This window comes from Coturnix japonica, chromosome 3 (genome assembly GCF_054131305.1).
Source record: "Coturnix japonica strain WE chromosome 3, WE-NBRP24, whole genome shotgun sequence".
In the NCBI taxonomy this organism is placed as follows: Eukaryota; Metazoa; Chordata; class Aves; order Galliformes; family Phasianidae; genus Coturnix; species Coturnix japonica.
The window spans coordinates 24,979,481-24,998,232 of NC_140665.1; the positions used below are offsets into that span (position 1 = coordinate 24,979,481).

Here is an 18,752-nt window from a genome sequence, read left to right on the forward strand (position 1 = left end):
TCAGTCCACCCCCCAAAAAAACTCACATATAATAGCCAAAAGTATAGCACATTAAAAATACTTCTTGAAATGACCAAAAAAAAATGCTGTACTTCATTTTGAGGTGACCAAGATCTCCATTTTTTCCTTCACCATGTGCAAGTCATTGCTACAAGAGTCTCTAAGAAGTCTGGCATAAGGAAAGGGAGGTGCCTGGTCCCTAAACGTGAGTTCTCATTAATATTACTGATAGACTATTCTTTAAAGAAATCCATCTGTTTCTTATTCAGTACATTCAGAATAGTAGCTTGTTACGTTTTTACAAGAATCTGCATGATCCAAGAAAAGCACAGCCTCATGTAATGAAAGAAAAAGAACAAATACTTATTAAATAATCCCATCCATGCCACACAACTAAAATATCCATCTCCAAAATGGCTTCATTTCTTTGCAAGGAGAGGAAAGGGAATAGAAGGCTACTTATTTCCCTTTAATTTTCCAAAATACACATAAAAGTAGTGCTTCCTAGTTTCAGAATAAAATTTCTCTTCTTGCAAGTCAGTAATGCTGCTCTTCAAAGGTGTATTACAAGCAACAAGCAACTTCAGCTAAACTGCTAAGATGGCTCAGCAGGAATTTAAACTGAAGGCAGGAGCTAAAGTATAATGTAGTTAGGTCAATATCACATAATCACAGAATTGTAGGGGTTGGAAGGGACCTCTAGAGATCATCGAGTCCAACCCCCCGCCAAAGCAGGTTCCCTACACCATGTCACATAGGTAGGTGTCCAGTCGGGTCTTGAATATCTCCAGAGAAGGAGACTCCACCACCTCCCTGGGCAGCCTGTTCCAGTGCTTATCAACCTATGACAGGTAGCTTTTGTTTGGACGACAATTGTTGGAAAAATTACCCTGAACTAAGTGTGGAAGTACAGATGTTGGTTTGCAATGCAGGAAAGAAAAAGCATCCAGAGACAAAGGCTGGGTATTTCTTGAAGCATGAAGTACACAATTACCCAGAAAACAGAAAGAGTTCATGTTCAGCTTTTAGTGCATATATAAGTTTGTTCCAACGCCTGAAATAGTCAAGAATCTCATTTCTTAGTCAGTGCAGCCAATAGCAAAGTTATTTGGAACCAGTGCATCTCTTTTATCTTGACAATGATTATGATTAAACCTAGCTATTGACACTATTTATCAACACTGTCCCTTCTCCTGGCTGATGTTTTTATCAACATCAAAAATATTATATGCATTCCTGTTTTCATAGGGTCATTTAATTTTATTCTATCATCCACTGACAGCATCCATGTCCAAGTACTTAAACTATATGTAACATACTATTTAAATAATTCAATAACAGATCAGATGAGGTTGCTTTAGGCAGGGACACCTCCCTCTAGAAGAATTATTCCACTTCTTATAGAAAAGTATGTAACTGACTAATACAGACAGTGAGGGATGAAACCCAGAGCACACTGTTACATGCAAAAATTTAATTCTCATAATATGTAGGCTGCTCTGAAAGTAATGCCTCCTTTTTTTTTTTTTTTTCCCCCACAGAAACCACAACTATTACAAAGTGCATAATAACACTATTTGATTGAGCAAGTATAGTCAACACAGTCACCACCATTAGCCATGCATTTGCACCAGAGATGAGCAAGAATCTGAATGCTGTGCTCATAAAAATCTGAAGGTGACCCAATGTCACTGTTGCCACTGCTGAAATGCACCAACCATCACTTTGCTGTTCTCACATCCATCGTTTGGTCTCCATAAATACTCAGCAAGAGTCATGAATGTCAGCGGGTGCCATTTATTCCACATCGAGGAATTCAGTGACACACCTTTGCTTCATGCACTTCCATGTCAGATGTCATTATGTCTGACTGCCCCCCTGCTGCCCTCAGTCACGTGGCAGCAAAGTGCAATGGAATGTTGGTGGGAAGGTTCAGCTTCTACTGCTGTACCGCCAATATCTGCCTCTGACATTGTGGGCCAGTGTAATCAAATAAGCAACATTACTTTCAGAAAAGCACTAATACATCTGGCTAGCTGGATATCCCATCAGCTGCAATTTGTGGTCTGCCATTTTGCATTACAAGTGGCTGCTAATGAGGTCTTGACATAGGGAATAAAAGAGGTTTCCTATGCTGGAAGGATAAAGAGAAACTTCTTTCAGAACTTTCACTTAAAAGAAGACATTGTGAAGCACCATCTGTGAGACTACAGAGAAGAGCTGATACTTAGTTGAGGCTACTGCTAATTCCTCCTGTTTTCAAGAGTGTTACTGGTAATATGTGGTGTATATACAGACACACTGAAATGGAGAGTATCTACTTCCCCTCCTCTGTCTAGCAAAGAGCTTGTCTTGTTTCCAGAGACAGAGCTGATCACTTTCCAGATAGACTTCAGACCCATTTGCTACGGTTTCTAAACTTTTCATTTAAAAAGAAGAAAGCTATAGAGTTACCTATTCATATATAAATATATTTAAGTGTATCCTTAATACAATCTGAACTTCAGATGGGAGAGTTCTGTAAGTACTGTGCTGGAACAGGCTGCCCAGGGGAGAGGTGGAGTCACTGTTCCTGGAAGTGTTCAAGAAATGTAGAGATGTGGTACTTAGGAACAGGGTTTAGTGGGCAACATTGGTGGTAGGTGGATGGTTGGATTGGATGATCATAGAGGTCTTCTCCAATCTCAGTGATTTTATGATTTTAAGTCCCAGTAAAATCAGGCATCCTCCCATGACCTTCACTGTTTGTGATGGAAGAGTTGTGATATAAGCTATTATATAAAGGCAACATCTGTGTTAGGAGATCTCTGCTATTTCCCAGCTAAGCATGAAATGAGGATTATTTTCAGGGCAGAAAGGCTGCACTAAATTTAAAAAGCTGATGACTGAAAATTTCCTTTCTGATTCACCTGCATTTTTGTGTTACAGCACATCACAGTATCATCCAACTCAGGGAACATACCACAATGAAAGTCAGGTAATAGGCAGATCCCAGCATTTGTTTTCATCAGGAGTGTTGCTCTTTTTTTCTGAAGCACAGCATCTCTACCATGAGGAGACCTTTCCTTCTGGAAGCCAATATTGCCTCACAAATACTTTTAGAAATATGACTGTCTGCTATATCTGGACACAGCAACAACTTCAGACAATTTAGGTGACAGGGACTTACCGCATAACTCTACATCAGGCTCCCTAGGGTCTGTTGAGATTGGCGCTCACCATCCAGGGGCTGTCCCATGTCCCACCACTCCAACCAGAAGCACAGAACTGGGGCAAGCCCAGCCCCAAGCACCTCCCCATAAAGGCAAGCCAGGAGCTGATCTGGCTTAGTGGGTCCCATGGCTGAGCAGAGCTGCAAGGAGCTGAAGCCTGACACTGCTGCAGCTTCACTGGGGTAGTGGCTGACAGGACATGGGCTGAGTTGGGGCACTGAGGCCAAGTGTGGGAGCCCTGCTGAGTGGTCAGGCAGGGACATGAGGGTCTGTCAATTCTGCCATGGTCTTGAAACACTAAAGCTGTACAGTGCCTGTAGAAATGTAGTAGATTATGCAACTTTTCTTTAAAGCTGTTGTAATTGTCAATACTCTGATCATATATAAGCTAACATTTGCTTTCTGAATTGGTAGACCTTATACAATAATTCTCAGCTGGGAGGGTGAAAGGAACAAACTAATAAACAGCCTTTCTTAGCATTAGAAAGGAAAAAAAAATCTCTTCTTGCTTATTTGTTAACTTCCCCATTTAACCTTACTCAGTACTTATGAATCAGCCTCGCTTTTCAGAGCTCTGAATAACTTGATTTGTAATTCTTTTCTCACATAGAAACTTCCACTAGAATAAATTGGCAGTATTTGTGCAGAACTTACCCAAACCTTGGTGCTTCTGTTTAGCTATAGAGGTCTCCTCAGTCACTGGCTGCAAGGTAGCTTGTGCATTAGTTTCTACTCAGCAAAACAGGTTATCCATTCAGACAGATCACAAAAAGCACTTGTCTCCAGTAGACTGCAACCATGTACAAGTATTGCCATTTAGAAAATAAAAATTCAGCACTCTTCACCAGTTATAAAAGTCAAATAGACATTTTAAAGAAGGTTAATTTATAATCCTTTCTTGAAGGCATCAGATTTTGTCCCATCAACACAACCAGTTCCTCAGCAATGGTGAATTATTCTCCCAGACAGATGTAAAGAAAAGAGGCTCAGTGAACTAATAAAATTAATTTCTAACCTACCCCTTTCTACTTGATAAATGACAAAAGTTGTTGGAAATATGGAAAACAATGATTTAGCTGTCCTCCAATGGAAGACTGGCTATGGCAAAGGGTTCTCTTTTAAGCAGTGTCTCAGGTCACCCTACAAGTAAAAAATTAGTTTAGCTTAGAAATAGCCTGTGTTAATGAGTGATATCTTCTAATTTCCTCTGTGGATATTTTTTAATTTCACTAAGTGAATCTAACACATTTTAGTAAGAGAAATGCATCACACAGGAAAGCAGCACACATGCTTACTTGTTTATACACTCATTCATGAACTGAAGTACAATGAGCTCTTTTGGAGAGAAGAAGGGTCTCTTTAGTCCACAAAAACGGATTTCTAATACTGTAAAATTACAAAGTGCCCCCTTTATGCTAGTTATACGACCCTGTAGTGACAGTACACATAGAAAAAGTACTGTAGCCTGTAATTTTTCAAAGTTCTTTAGAATAATCTACCCCAAATCAAGAGACGGATTCAGATTATTGCTATGGTCATCACTACTTCTAAGGAATTCTTTGTAATGGTATTTGTGAAATTATAGATCTATAGCTCTTAAGGCTAGAAAGGACCACATAGAACATCTCATGTTTCCTGCTCTCTAGTACAACCATATAATTTCACCCAGCTGTGTCTCCATTGTTTGCTAAAACATACCATTCACTCTCAGTTTGAAGACTTCAAGAAATGGTAAGCTAACTGTTCCTCTTAATAATTTGTTCCAGTGGCTGATAACTTCATTGTTAGCAACTGAGAAGTATAAGACTAATCTAGGTGGCAACCTAAACATACTAGGAATATCTCTACCTGTTTAAACGATGGCCTTCTGGGTCCTTCTAGTCAGATTTATTCATCATAAAACAATAAGGCCTTAAGAATTTTTAATTCTTTTTTTAAGTAACTAGTACTTTTGTGAACTTTTTGCATTTGTTTCTCATCATTTTAGTTTCTAGAAGCTTATAAAATTTGGAGGCAAATTCCCATTCTGGTTTCCATCTTCACAGGCCACAATGCTTTTAAACAATGACTGATAATTTCTTCTGTAGCTTTCCGTGATTTCCATGCAGCCTTTTTTCTTGATAGAATGGAAGCCTTCTTCTCACAGTGAAATTATTCCCAGATGGACTCATGGCTGAAAAATCATGAGAACTCCTGCAAACACATGAAAAAAAAGAATAAAAAATGAGAGTACTTTTTGGGATACCACAAAACACATTTCCAGATAAAATAATAATTTGCATTTTTGCAGACTTTTACATCTTCAAAGCATTGGACATGCATTCATCATCAGAAAAGATTATTGTTACTAAATGTCAGAAATGTTATTTTTCTAAGGATCTGCTTCACCATCACTGTCAAATTTAGCTGCTGCAGTTCAGGGGGTGATAAAACTATTATGTATGACTGAAAGACATAGGCTCTGTAGTGTACCCAACTTTGGCAAGTACACCGCCAACCCAGTTCTTGGAGATCTCACTCCCTGTAACGATGTTAGGATATGGAAAGAGTGTGTCGCGCAAAGACTGACTGCTATCATATATTAAGACCAGGTGGACTTAATGGGTGGGCTACAACCCTCTTTTCTGCCCTCCCCCTGTAAATCTGTATTCACTTTGAAGCTTTACCCTTACAAGTTCTGAGTCCTTTATTAGAAACTGAGGCTCAGCAGCACTGAGGATTAGACTCTATTGTCTCACTCATGGCCAGGCCTGTCTGAAGGCACTAAATTTCTGCAAGAGGTGCTTAGTGATGGCAGAAGTCCTGCTGAACTGTAATTCCCAGAATATCTCCAAATGCTGCAACATAGCACAGAGACTCCTAGACTAACTCAGCAGGTGGGATGGCCACACAGCACACTGCAACATTGTGCAGAGGTGCTGTAAAGGTCCTCAGAGTGTCTCAGCCATTTTTTTTATGATACTGCACCCAACCGTGTCAGCACTATCTCAAATTCAGAGCCATCCTGACGCAACTCTTCTAACTTAGCATCCTTCTCACCATGTCAGCAGCACCATCCCAGCAGGAACAGACAGCCAGGAACTGTCCACTGCAGTGCACTGTTACCAGAGTCAGCACTTCAGAAACAAATGCACAAAAATGCTGAAAAGAAAGCAAGAAAGTACTTCCAGTACTTTATATTTATCATCTGTCACACTCACAGCGGGAAGCCCAAATTTGACTGACTTGATCAAGCATCTTCTACCTAATTTTAGGCCAAAGAACATTATGGCAATGCAGAAGTAGCTGATAAATCAAAAGCAGAAATTTAGGAATTAAAGCTCAGTTCAGGCCTTTTATCTTTATTACCCTTCTTTATGTGCATATGGTAGGTGTTCAACACTTTCCAAGTCTGTACGATATTCCTTCGTGCTTCAGGAGCTTTAGGGCTGTAGTTGTCTATAAAAAGGCAACCTGACAGTTTCATGTGGCTGAGAGTTGAATGTGTTATTTGTTACCAGCTGGTTCATGGTTAGATTGAGCCCAAGTCTTGGCTTTAAGTAAGTGATCAGACTTACTTTAAACCATTTGCTCACGGGGTGAATTCACATATAGAGAGAATTCTGGTGCAATATTTTATTTCTGACTTATGGCACATGACTCTTTTTTTTCTAAACCAATATTAAAACCAGAAACCATAACATGCCAAATGCAGACTGCAATTTTTGGAAAGTTGATACCAAACGTAACAGTAAATGAACCCTTTTGAAAGGTTAAAGTTGCTTTCATAAAAAACTTTTTCTACCAGGAAATGGAAGTGAAATGTTGAACTAAGCATTTAACTTGAAAGAACTGTGCTTGGATTCCAATAGTTGCATTGTCCTTTAAAATTAGAAAAGCAGAAGTTTTTTTTTATGAGAATAAACAGCTCTAGTTTCATAAAAAGGGTATTATGGTGATGAGGCAAATGAATCCCAGTATTTTGGATGCTTCCTTTAACCTTCCATCAGCCCCTCCTTGTTCATTAAGCATTCTAGGATGAGGTTTCACAGTATGGCTGAATTCAGCCAGCAGCCCTGCTGCATTCACTTTTCCCCACATCCTCCCTTCTCTGGCATGCAGGCCTATTGCCTCCATTTCATCCTCTCTGACTTTCATGTGGCCCTTCAGTGAGCCTGGTTGGATTACTAAACCAATAGAAAACCATCCATTTTTTACTTATGCTGAGTTAGCTTTCTGCAAGCTGATAAGGTGAACAAGTCGTAGGGGTGATATGGATATCAGAGCTGCTGCAAAAGTAGTAATGGCTGAGAACAGCCTTCCTAAATGTGCTCCATTCCTTTGGGTAGCCTCAAACCCTTAAAGCACCCATTCTAAATAATGTGACTGCCTCTTTCAAAAACATTTATAGGGCCCATTGGTTGATTGTGGACCTGTTGCACTAGCTTCTACGAAAAGCTAATGGAAGAAAGTAAAAAGATCAAATAGAATTACCACTTACAGAAACAAAGGGCTGACAGACGCACCACAGTGTGGTTGTGCATTCTCAGAAGCAGACACCTCTAGATGAAGGGCAGAGATCCATACATCTTCATATTAAGCAATCAAAGAGTGCCCTTTTCTGAATACATTTTTCTACTTGGGAGGGGGGGAGGTATTTTATAGTTTTCTTGGCTCTCAATTTTTATTCCTTCATCATTCAGTGGGAGGAAGAAAAAAAAAATCCCATTCAAATGAACTTGGCACACTGTTCTACTGCTGATTTGCCAGATTCCTGTGTCCTCGAGTGTGACACAGTGTTATTATTTGGTGTCCTGTGCTTAAAATCTGAAGTGATTTAACCTGGCTCTCTGCCATCCCACTTGCTGACATGTTGACACCATGTAAATAATGCATAGCTCTGTGGCCACACTATTTTCATGCCACATGCTGAGAGAAACAGATAACACCTGCTATTATGATTAGCCACATCTTAGATACCTGGGGAATGTGCAAAAGGGACATCAAAATTACTTCAAACATGCTGTGGTCTCCAGCTCCAAACTCCTTCACTAGTACTGAAAAGGAATCCATGCATCTACTCTGATTAAAAGCAGAGATTGCTGATTTACATCTCACGCTCTTTAAAAAAATTAACCATTCTGAGACTGTTGATAAAAGACTGTGTCTTTTGACTGCAGCAACAATTTCAACCAGATAGATATTTCTCTGAACACTATAGAACAGGGGGCCATTTTAGAAGAAAGTTTATGGAGCAACAAAAACTCAGTTCCAGGCTGCAAAATTCTAGCTGTGTAATTAATTTCAGAGACTGCCACCCCTGCTAACATTAGCCTGTCTACTTCTGCTCTTCTGATCTTGGCAAAATATAAACCTACATATGCCATCAAGGCAGGCTCATGAAAACAAAATGAAATTGTGGCTTTCACTGAGGATCACTGCAAAGCAAAAGGTGACAGATATGTCACCTGCATCTTATAGGATCGTCTAAATGTCACGCACTCTCAATCAAATTGAGAACAAGCCACAGTATATGTCGCCTGTCACAGGACATATAACAAGGCTGAAAATTGATGTCCTATATAAATGTTCCCCAAATATTGCTGCATATACCTTCTTTTCACACACTTGTGACTGCCAAACTAAGAAAGCGGACAGTTACACTTTACACTTTCCATGGTGTATAGCAATGGAAAATTAATTTCATCATTTCCCTGCCCCTATGCTGTCAGAGCAAGACTACAATATGAATTCCTGTGAAAACACACAAGAGTAAAGTAAGTGTGAAGTCAGAAGAGAGAGCAAAATACAACAAACTTGAAAAGTCACAAGTATTTATAGCTCAGAAGCCTACTTTGTTGTGGAGAATTCACCTTCACTCTGAGGCCAGCAATAGGGAATTACACCAGTGTAGGTACAGAGCTCCATACTGACTTCAGATTCTCAAAGCCATAAATAATAGAATCTCTGGCCCCAAACATCACAACTGTGCAACTAGATCATCATTTCTCAGAGAAAATCAGATATACTACTCAAAATGCTTTGCCCAAGTGAATTCCTTTGGAAACTCTGGAAACATGCAGACATAAAAAAGAAAGGGAGGGACGCTTTTTCAACTCCTATGAGACAAGCAGAGCACACAAATTTAGTTTATTTCTCCTCAAGGATGAATACATTGGACAATATTCTGTACTTGTCCACATTGTTCAAAAGGATCAGCATTTTGAGTGTCCCAGACTGAGACCAATTCTTTCTGTTTTATCCATTAAGAAAACCAGGAATCTTGTGGTCTCTTTTCAAAAGAATGTCTTTGTCCAGAATCTTGCCTCAGAGATTTTATTTGCAATATGTTATTTAGAAAAGAAAAGAGAGCTGGAATGACTTCCTAATTTCTTTACTAAATCTGTTCTCAATCTACTTTATTTCAGGCATTGTTACAGACAGTTCCTTACACGATATTCTACTCTGAAGCCCTATAATTACACACAAGCTGGTCAAACTTTCACTTGACTGGAAAAGAGTTGTAGTAACTCCATTAAATTGAAAGGAAAACTTTGGGGAAAAGAATAGGTTGGTTGAGAGGATAACTCGTTTTGAGATGAAATTTCTGTTCTTACAGTTGCCCTGGGTAATGTAGTTGCTCCTCATACAGAAGTGAGAAAAAGTATCTTGTGGTGTTTTATACAGTTTTTGTTTTGCCTGGGGTTTGAATTTCACAAGGCTAACTAGATTGCCCTTGTCTAGGAAACCCTGGGGGTAATGCCAGATGGTGTCTACACGCAAGCTAGAAAGAGTGAAAACTGGACAAGGGTGGTGGCTGAAAACCAGGGAATAAAAAGTACTGCACTGGAATAGCGGGTAAAACATAAAAAGTTAACAAGAAGTTATGAAGTGGCACGACATGGGTAATGAAGTGTGCTCACCACAGGCAAAGTCTTCTGAGAAAACCATCAGTTTCAGAGAACCCTCCCAAAATCTTGTTGAGAGGTGTGTACATGTGTGCAAAAAAAAACAAAAAAAACAAAAAACCAAACCAAAACAAAACAGGTCAATTCTAGACCAGTAGCAAGTAAAAACAGCACAACTTGCACATTCTCATTGCAAGCTGGCTCAGCAGCCCTGCCTGAATGAGGCAAGAGCTCCCATTATGTGGTATCCAACTTGACTGTTTTCTCCACCAAAATGTCCTACTCAGGTGACTTTGTCCAAGTAGGCTTCGTATTTTGCAAAGCTCAATGTCTATCAACACAGAAAGCAAAATCTGGGTAAACGTGAGCTACTGACCTACAGCAATGAGTGTCCTTGGGAAGAAACACTCTGCTTTTCCTGTCATTGTGGTTTCCTCTGTTGGTGGTAGAGGGGGAAGGAACAAGGGAAACTGAGCCTCTGCCACACTGAAAATTTCTTGCATTTTATCTGACACCCTTATTTACAATGTTGAGCGCATGTGGTTTCACCAACAGGAGGAAGACGGAGGCTATGAGCAGCACATGTATGTGACTCGTTTCATGCTGTGGCTTTGAAGAGTGCTAGAATCCAGTCTGGGTAGGAAGCAGAAGGGAGAGTTGGAGCTCACTACTGGTGATACAAAGCACTGATGGCGCAGTGGAGGAAGCAGGGCAAGGGTGCAGAGAGCAAATAGGGGGCATGAGTCTGAATGGAGGGCAGTTGAGCTTCATTTTCCTGTCTGAGTTACTTAGAGAACAATCTCAAACAGTATGAAAAAAAAGTAGGGGAGGGAGGGTTATACACATAACTATCACGGGCCCATCCTTGCAGCATTTTGGACATTTCCAATGATAAGCCACTAGTGTTAACATTTTCGGTTCCACATCTAAAGGCACACATTGTTCTACATAGAATTGTAATCTTGACTTGATTGTTTACAGTTCCAGTGTTATACCCCCTCTTATCTGTTCACTTTGGCTAATGTGGCTTGATGATTTCATTTTGTGTTTTCCCTTTTCAATCGTATACATCAGATAGCAGATATTCATACTTCCCTCCCACCATGTGACATGTCTTCATATCACGGTGACAACATGGCAGGCTTACTTTTGCAAAGAGTCTTAATCTATTCTGGCATTTCTTAGAAGCTAGCACTAATGTTTACAGTATAAATAAGGAAATGCAAGGTACAAACAGTACTGTGGTTACAGTGGTTAAATTCTGTGTTACATTTCTGCAGAAAATTGGTACTCAATCTGAACATCTATTCTGTTATTTAAAAGCTAATTCTTTGTCTGAAACAGACTATTTAAAACTGTTATCTGTTCCATCTCTGTACTAGTCTGTTATCTCTCATATGACTCCTGCACTGGAAGACATAGCTGTGAAAGGAGATTCTGCTTGCAGCAGTGTAATTGAAGTATACTTGAAAACAAATAAACTGTCATCCGTCTTCATTCACAGTATGTGCTGTGTTAAACAATGAGGAAATAAGAGGCTTATTAAGGTTGCATTGAAAAGTGGTGAATCGGTTTCATTGAAAATGTCCTGAGGATTCTAGGCTGTAATTTTAAAGGTGCACGATGCTCCAGACAAATACCTACTTAGCTACTGTAAAGATCTTAGGTATGTGAATTCCACTTAACTGCAGCCTCAGGTGAGCACCTTCAAACTCTCTAAAATTGCAGCAGGCAACTACTTGTGCATTAAAGGGATAGACACTCCTAAAAAACTGGACCCCGGCTCTTGATGATGACTGTTAGCCCGTCAGATCACTTCAGTATTGAAATCTGTACTGCTGCCTACCTGACCACTAGGAGTAGGACACCACCCACTTCAACAATAACTCAGTAATAATGAATGATGACTATCCCTCTTGGCCTCTATTTGAACTTGTGACATAGGCTAAACACCTAACCATACCATTATAACCATCCTAGCCCTCCAGTCTTACTATCCTACATACCTTTAACAAATAAATATCCTTCTGACAGTTTTTCCTCAGGCTTAGTATGAGTGATTTGACAATGTCCAGAAAACTATGAAAAGACAATTTTTCATTCTAAGACCTATTTTTTTATTATATGTGTGTGTATATATATGCATAAAATGTAACAACAGTCTAAGCTATGGTTAATGTGTCTGGAAACCACAGCAAAGCCTATACAGTCCTAATGTAAAAAATAAAGAGTTACTAAGTTCTGCTTAAAAAAAAAAAAAAAAAAAAAAAAAAGGAAGAAAAGAAGAGGAATCTGTGCTTTTAAGATTAAAACAGTGAAAGATTTAGCAAGCTGAAATCCCTTCCTTTTCCATTCCAACTAAATCATACCCTGTTTGGGGTAGAAATTTGGCAGGGCACTCTGTTGGATTATCCCTGCATTGTGTTTGGACTGATTTCTTTATTCCATTTTGAAAGATGGACGTCTAGCCTAGCCCTGAATATCTTCAGTGCTGCTGATTCCAAAGCTTCAGTTGGCAGCTGCTTTCCTTGGCTAGTAGTTCCCTGATATATAATCCTAATTTTCCTCTCACAATGCTTAGGGCCACTTTTCTTTCTTTTTTTCTTTGTTGTTAACTAATGAGTATAATCAAACGTTGCCTCTTTTTAGTTTCCTTTCTATTGTGGACAAAGAGAGGTGTCACTTTAAATTTCCTGGAATTAACATGATTAATTCTCTTGACATCATACTGTAGGTCTTACTTTGCAAGCTTGCTCTCAATGTTCTGACACTGTTAAAGATTTAAGATTTAACAGCTTTTTAAACAAAATATCTAAAACTAGTTTACAGTATATTTCAGCTGATGACCATAAATGACCACAAGTAACTGACATTTTCTCTGCTTATTGTATTTATTTCCATGGGTTATGTTGTATAAATGTTAGACTAGATGATTCTGTAGACTCACACAGAAAACATGAGCTCCTAGAGCTGAAAAATTTCAATGCTGCAAAAATAAAAGTACTCTTAATTGAGTCCACAGTCAGACTAAATCTCATGATTCTCAAGAAATGAAACAGTAGGTCAGTAGGTATTAATGCCATTGAATTCAGAGGATAGTCTCTCTGTAAGCACTACAAGGCAGTTAAGTAAGGCCAGGGAAGGAGAGATTTATTTTAGAGGGAATAAAGACAATGTGATAAAAGGAGAAGTGGTCTATGAATTAGCATGATGAAAAGCTACTGAAAAGAAGACATTTTGGGAAGCTAAAGAAGGGTCTGGAAACTGGCAGAAGAATTTTGGGGACAAGTTTCACATTGCAAAACTACAGAAGATTATGTTAGCCTTGCCATGCAAAGCAGTGTCATTCAACAGCTATCCATGGCTGAGGATCCTGGGAGGAAGGAGGTGTCCTAAAGAAGAGAAGGGTGCAACAAGCTATGTCCTGTCTTTCTTCTGCACATTTCTTACCTGGTATCAAGTTGTTGTCTTTTCCCCAGTGTGAGCAGTTTTGTGTGTTCTTTCCCAAGGTACTCAGGCACGATCCAAGGTGCAACACTGGATCCTGTACATCTTTTCTGGATAAATCCTACTGACATCATTAAATGCCTTTGTCTTTCAGTGGAGCCTGAGTTAAAATTTCATAAAATCACCATCAAATAAAAAAAGAAGTAAGCACCTTACCACTCCAACAGTTTCACTGGACTCCTATTTATGTTTTTGAGCAGATGGCTAGAAGTACTCTAGTTGGTCATTGCAGCTCCAGGGAGCAGACAACAGGATGCACAACCATACACAAAAAGGTGAATCACGATGATATGACTCTGGGAGTCTTTTCTATTAACAGGATGATCACTTGCTGTGTTTGCTCAAGCTTCTCGACACATCTCATCTACATCAGACATGCTCACATGACTAACGAGAGCCTTTCCGCATTGTCTCCCATGCAGATGTTAATCTCATTTGCCAAATAATTCTCACACTACAAACATGGCATATGTGTTTCTAGTTACCATGTGATCATTTACATTTTGTTTTGTCTTTTGCAGCTCTGACATCCTAAGTAACTTTACTGAACTCACAACCAAGCTCCTAATTCACTACTGAGTGACACTACTTATTTAGAAATGTTGTGCACTCTAAAAACCATTTGGTGGCATTACTTCCAGGTAGAAGAACAATTAGACTCAGTCTGACAAGGGGTAAAGTTCTGCCTTACTGGAATTGCCATTTTTGCAGTTATGCTCACATCTTCTACTGGCTTTCTGTAGTGTGCCACATACCTAATTCATTATCAGATTCTGCAACAGCATTCTTTGATGGAGGTAGATAGGCCTGCTATCTGACGGCACCATTCACAATGATGTACAGTACAGAGGAATGCCACTTCAAAATAATTATTGCATTAAATGTTTGCAAGAGCATTAGGACAGCAAGCAAAGTAACAAGACACCTCCTGCTCTTGGGCTGAAGAGCGCATGCTCCTACTTCTGTATCACATTTAAGAAGAATCAAGTCCTGATTTGAAAGCATAAGGAAGACTAGAAAACTAATTAATATGAACGCATACTTGAAGCCACTGACTCAAGTGAAAGCAATTGCTGACAACAATGCTTTAAATTACCAAGCTCTTTATAGCAAGGATTTTATCAGGACTTGGTCTAAACCTAATTCTGAACCATTTAAGTCTATGGTAAAACTACATACAACTGCAGAGGGAGATTGAGGCCTCACCAACAACACTGTAAAGGATTATTAAGCTTTCACCTTGCTGCTTTAGAGTATTTTGCAAACATATACACCTCAGAGTTTTTATATAGCTGGTAAGTAAGCTAAAACATATGGGAAATAAATTTGTTCTACACCACAGAAGAAATCTGTGTCAGGGATATAACTTGTATTCACAGAACTGTTGCTATCCTGCTCTTTTCTCTGGTACAGGAGTTTTCTCTTTGACCTTTCAAACTCACAGGGCAGAAATGACAATATCAGTGAGTTAAGGTTGGTCAAGTTCCCACCAAAGAAAAGTTACCATGATTATACTTTTGGCACTGCAGTATTAATTTCCTTAATACTAAGTAGAAGATAATACTTCAAAACATTCATTAAGCCTTACTCAGGCTGAGTTTAAGTTCTCAATGCACTTCAAGTACAGACCTAGGAGATGTAAAACAAAACAAAACAAAACCCTGAATGTTTTATCAGCTGATCTTCAGCACGTGATCTCTGATAATGTCAGCTCTTTGGAAAAAAAAAAAAAAAGAAAAAAGAAAAAAAAAATTTTAAATGAAGACTACAGTAAAAATAATAATTAAAAAAAGAAAAAAGAACAAAACCAGAAATCAGGCACTGATAAAATGGTGTTGAGGCAGACTTGAGTAAATGTATTTTCTTTTCCAGTGTTACATTCCAAGATATTTTTAAAGCACAGATATTGAAAGCAGATTCCTATACAATTCTTAATCAGTTACAGTAGCCACTGGAGTTAGTGGTTCCTAACATGTGGCAAATATACAATATTTCTAATTCAAGCCATGTCATGCTGGTATTTTACCAGCATTCCTCATGCTATTGTTACACTCCCACTGGTTTCACAGTATTTGATTCTTTCTGAATGCAAGACCATAGCATGTCCCTCTCTGACATTAACAAAATGCTGTACAGTGGTAATAATCATGGTTCTTTCCATCTCAATATCTCAAAATAATTTCACCTTTACCTCTCACCTTTGTAGATGGAGATACTCTAATTCAAAATCACACGGCAATTCTCTGGATTCATCTAGCAGTAATTTCATTGTAGGGTCTAGAATGGAAAATCAGCAAAAAGATGAATGGTTTAAACTTCATAGAGCCTCTCTGGTTTCATAAACAAAAGTCTTGCCCCCTGCAGTGGCAAGGGAGAAGGATGTTCCACTGGTCACCATGGTCCTTTCACTGTGCCTTGACTCTGTGGTCCAGGAGAGGATGGGGCACACTGAGGCACAACCAGACATGAGTGCTCCCACATGCAAGCTGTGACACACAGCATGGCATCACTTGCAGGTCCTTGCCCTGGGATTGGCATCAGATTCAGACACAAGGAATCCACATGCATTGGGATGGGGCTATAAGTCTTTTATAAAAACTATATACATAAATATAAATTTATATTTATATAAAAATAAATATGCTATATATATATAAACTATTAGTGAAACTTACCATATGTTCAAAACACTAAAACAAGTGACATTAATAAAATCTAACCAATTTCACAAGCAACTTGTATCCAACATATAATATTTAGAAGCCATTAAATACTTCATTTACCAACGGAGTAACTAGAAAATTCTGTGGGGGGAAAAAAAAAAGCTGAAAGAAGAGACATGAACTATTTGTTGAACAGCAAGATAAGAGAGAGAGATCATGAAAAGTGTGCTTCAAAACTGTACCAAGCATTTGAGGGAATTTGTTCCAAGTTCAAAGCAAGGGAGAGCTAGATGTGGAAGTTCAAAACGAGTCTCTGTCATCAGTGCACAGGAAGCTAAAAATTCTTAAGAGGTGCTGATCACAATCCTGGATGGCCTTCCTGTTCTGCATCTGTAGCGCTAAGGGTACAAACTAGGAAATCATAAAAATTACACATCTTCCTAAAAAAATCAGTTTGGAAACAACAAAGCGTAACTATTAATCGAAATAGACAAAATAGTGATGAGTGAAAGACATGAAATCCAGAAAAGCTGTTGATTATGCTTCAAAGTTCACCTACTAATTTTATATACATACAAAAAGAATTCACATGGGTATTTAAAATTAATTTCAAGTTAACCTAAATATGTGTTTTTCAATAATTTTTTTCCTCACAACTCCTGAAGTTAGAAAGTTCAAACCACCACCTCACCAACAGTAGGGAAAGCTTCCTTCCAGGACTCACTAGATTGGTTATCTGCATCATTCCAGGACTCACTAGGCTGGTTATCTGCATGCTGTGTAAAATGCAATACAACATAGAGTTGATTTATCACTTACCTAATACAAATGCTACAGGCAAGCTAAACTCCTTGAAATAATCTTCATACCTTAAAACACTTATTCATGAACTGTAAACATGGATTTCACTTATCTTAATCTAAAATAGGAGTTCCTGGAGAGCAAGATAATTATCTGGGATAAATAAATAAATAAATAAGGCAATTTTTAACAAAAAAAAAAAAAAAGGTCTTTTAAAAAAATGGTTGATTAAAAATTAGGCATTTGATTAAGATGATCTGACATTTATGAAACCTCACCACCATAGTTGCAAATACACAAGTTGGAGAATTTGGCTACTCTCTTCTTAGTGTATTATCAAGGAAATTTACAGAAATGAATCAGTCCCTAAACTAATGCTGCCCGCTGCCTTTCCCGGCTCGGTGCATTTGGTTTCTTGCAAGGACACCGGCAGTATATTTAGCACCAGGGTGGCAATAGGAAGGTTGGATTGAAAGAGTCACATTACATATTGCAGGTCTTGTGTTCCCACTCTTGTGCTGCTTCTGGATTTATGACCTGCTCATTTTGTGGTTTCTTTTGAAGCAGTTTGACAGACAACTGCTTCTCTGCCTAAGACTCAGTAACAGCTTTAATGTGACACACTAGCTGTGCAGGCAAGAAAGAAGTGAAAGATTTCCCCAGAACGTGATGCTACTTTCCCAAAAGAAAGTGGTAGAAGTTTCTTGGTGTTTTGTTTTTTGTTTTTTTTTTCCCCCTCTTTTTAAGTCAAAACAGACAGATGAAGCAGCAAATAAAAGGGAAATTAACTGCATGTACAGTAAGTGCAATCATTGATACTGCATATACTCAAACCCAACTGTAACCTCATTCTGTAGGAGAACAGGTGAAGATTTAAAAACAGAGTTATGTAGACATTGCTGAAATACAAAAAGCTGGGCTATTGCTGCTGACCGCAGAGAGCAAATTATAATCAAGTACACGTCTTTCTGGGAAGCATGCCAAGGAAATGCAGAGAAAGGGACTCGTCATTGTTGCTTTGACTATGCTAGGGAAAAATGGAAATCTAGTTGCTGTAACTCTCACCAGCAGAGCAATTGCTCTGATAGCACAGAGTAAATCAATGCTGATAGGACAAATCAGGAAATCAGCTCAGAGAAGTCCAAAGCACAAAACTAGGAGTGCTTCAGTATTGTTGGTTTTATGAGCTCAGCAGTGGGGCAACTACACTGTTGCTGTTGATGTAGCACAGTGGTTTGTTGTTTGGGGATTGTTTATTTTTATTGCACCAAAACAGTTTCCGAAGACAGAAAAGCCAGTGACAAACAGTTCAGATGCAGATTTACAGCAGGACAAAGCAGGGATACTGTACAAGAAAAAAAGGTCTGAGCATGGCCTTTGATAAGGAGGTACTGAGGAAGAACCAAAAAGAGTGAAGTGTAGCAGTAATAGCAGATCTAAATCAAGAATATTTATATAGAGCTGAATTCCTTCAGCAGAAAAAGGAAAGGGAAAGGTAGTAACACTGGCTACAGTATAGACCATAACAAGAAAAAGATTTAAAGGATTGCAATCTACAACACTCCATACTGGACTCAAAACGAAGATTTGTTGTATTACAGGACACAAACTGAGGGGAAGGATAAATGGTAAAAGCTAGCAGGAGCAGCATCAGGAACAGGCAACAACCAACATTGTTCTAC

The 18,752-nt window shown here is 38.8% G+C and overlaps 1 protein-coding gene across 11 annotated transcripts in view; it reads right to left on the minus strand.

Annotated features, from left to right (window-relative positions):
• LOC107311182 (uncharacterized) overlaps positions 1-18,752 on the minus strand; it is a 301,670-nt gene that overhangs the window by 253,658 nt on the left and 29,260 nt on the right. For 2 of the 11 annotated variants that reach the window (XM_085543045.1, XM_085543044.1), the window contains 2 exons: positions 15,805-15,883; positions 4,499-5,405 (listed from right to left, as the gene is read on the minus strand). The exons of 6 other annotated variants lie outside the window; for them this stretch is intronic. In XM_085543045.1, the coding sequence (XP_085399171.1) occupies positions 5,270-5,405; positions 15,805-15,883 (215 nt within the window). In that variant the 3' untranslated portion in view covers positions 4,499-5,269. Of the gene's footprint in view, positions 1-3,169; positions 5,406-13,549; positions 13,707-15,235; positions 15,320-15,804; positions 15,884-16,993; positions 17,046-18,752 lie in introns of those variants that run through there. 3 more of the 11 variants (XM_085543048.1, XM_085543049.1, XM_085543047.1) reach the window with 3 other exon arrangements.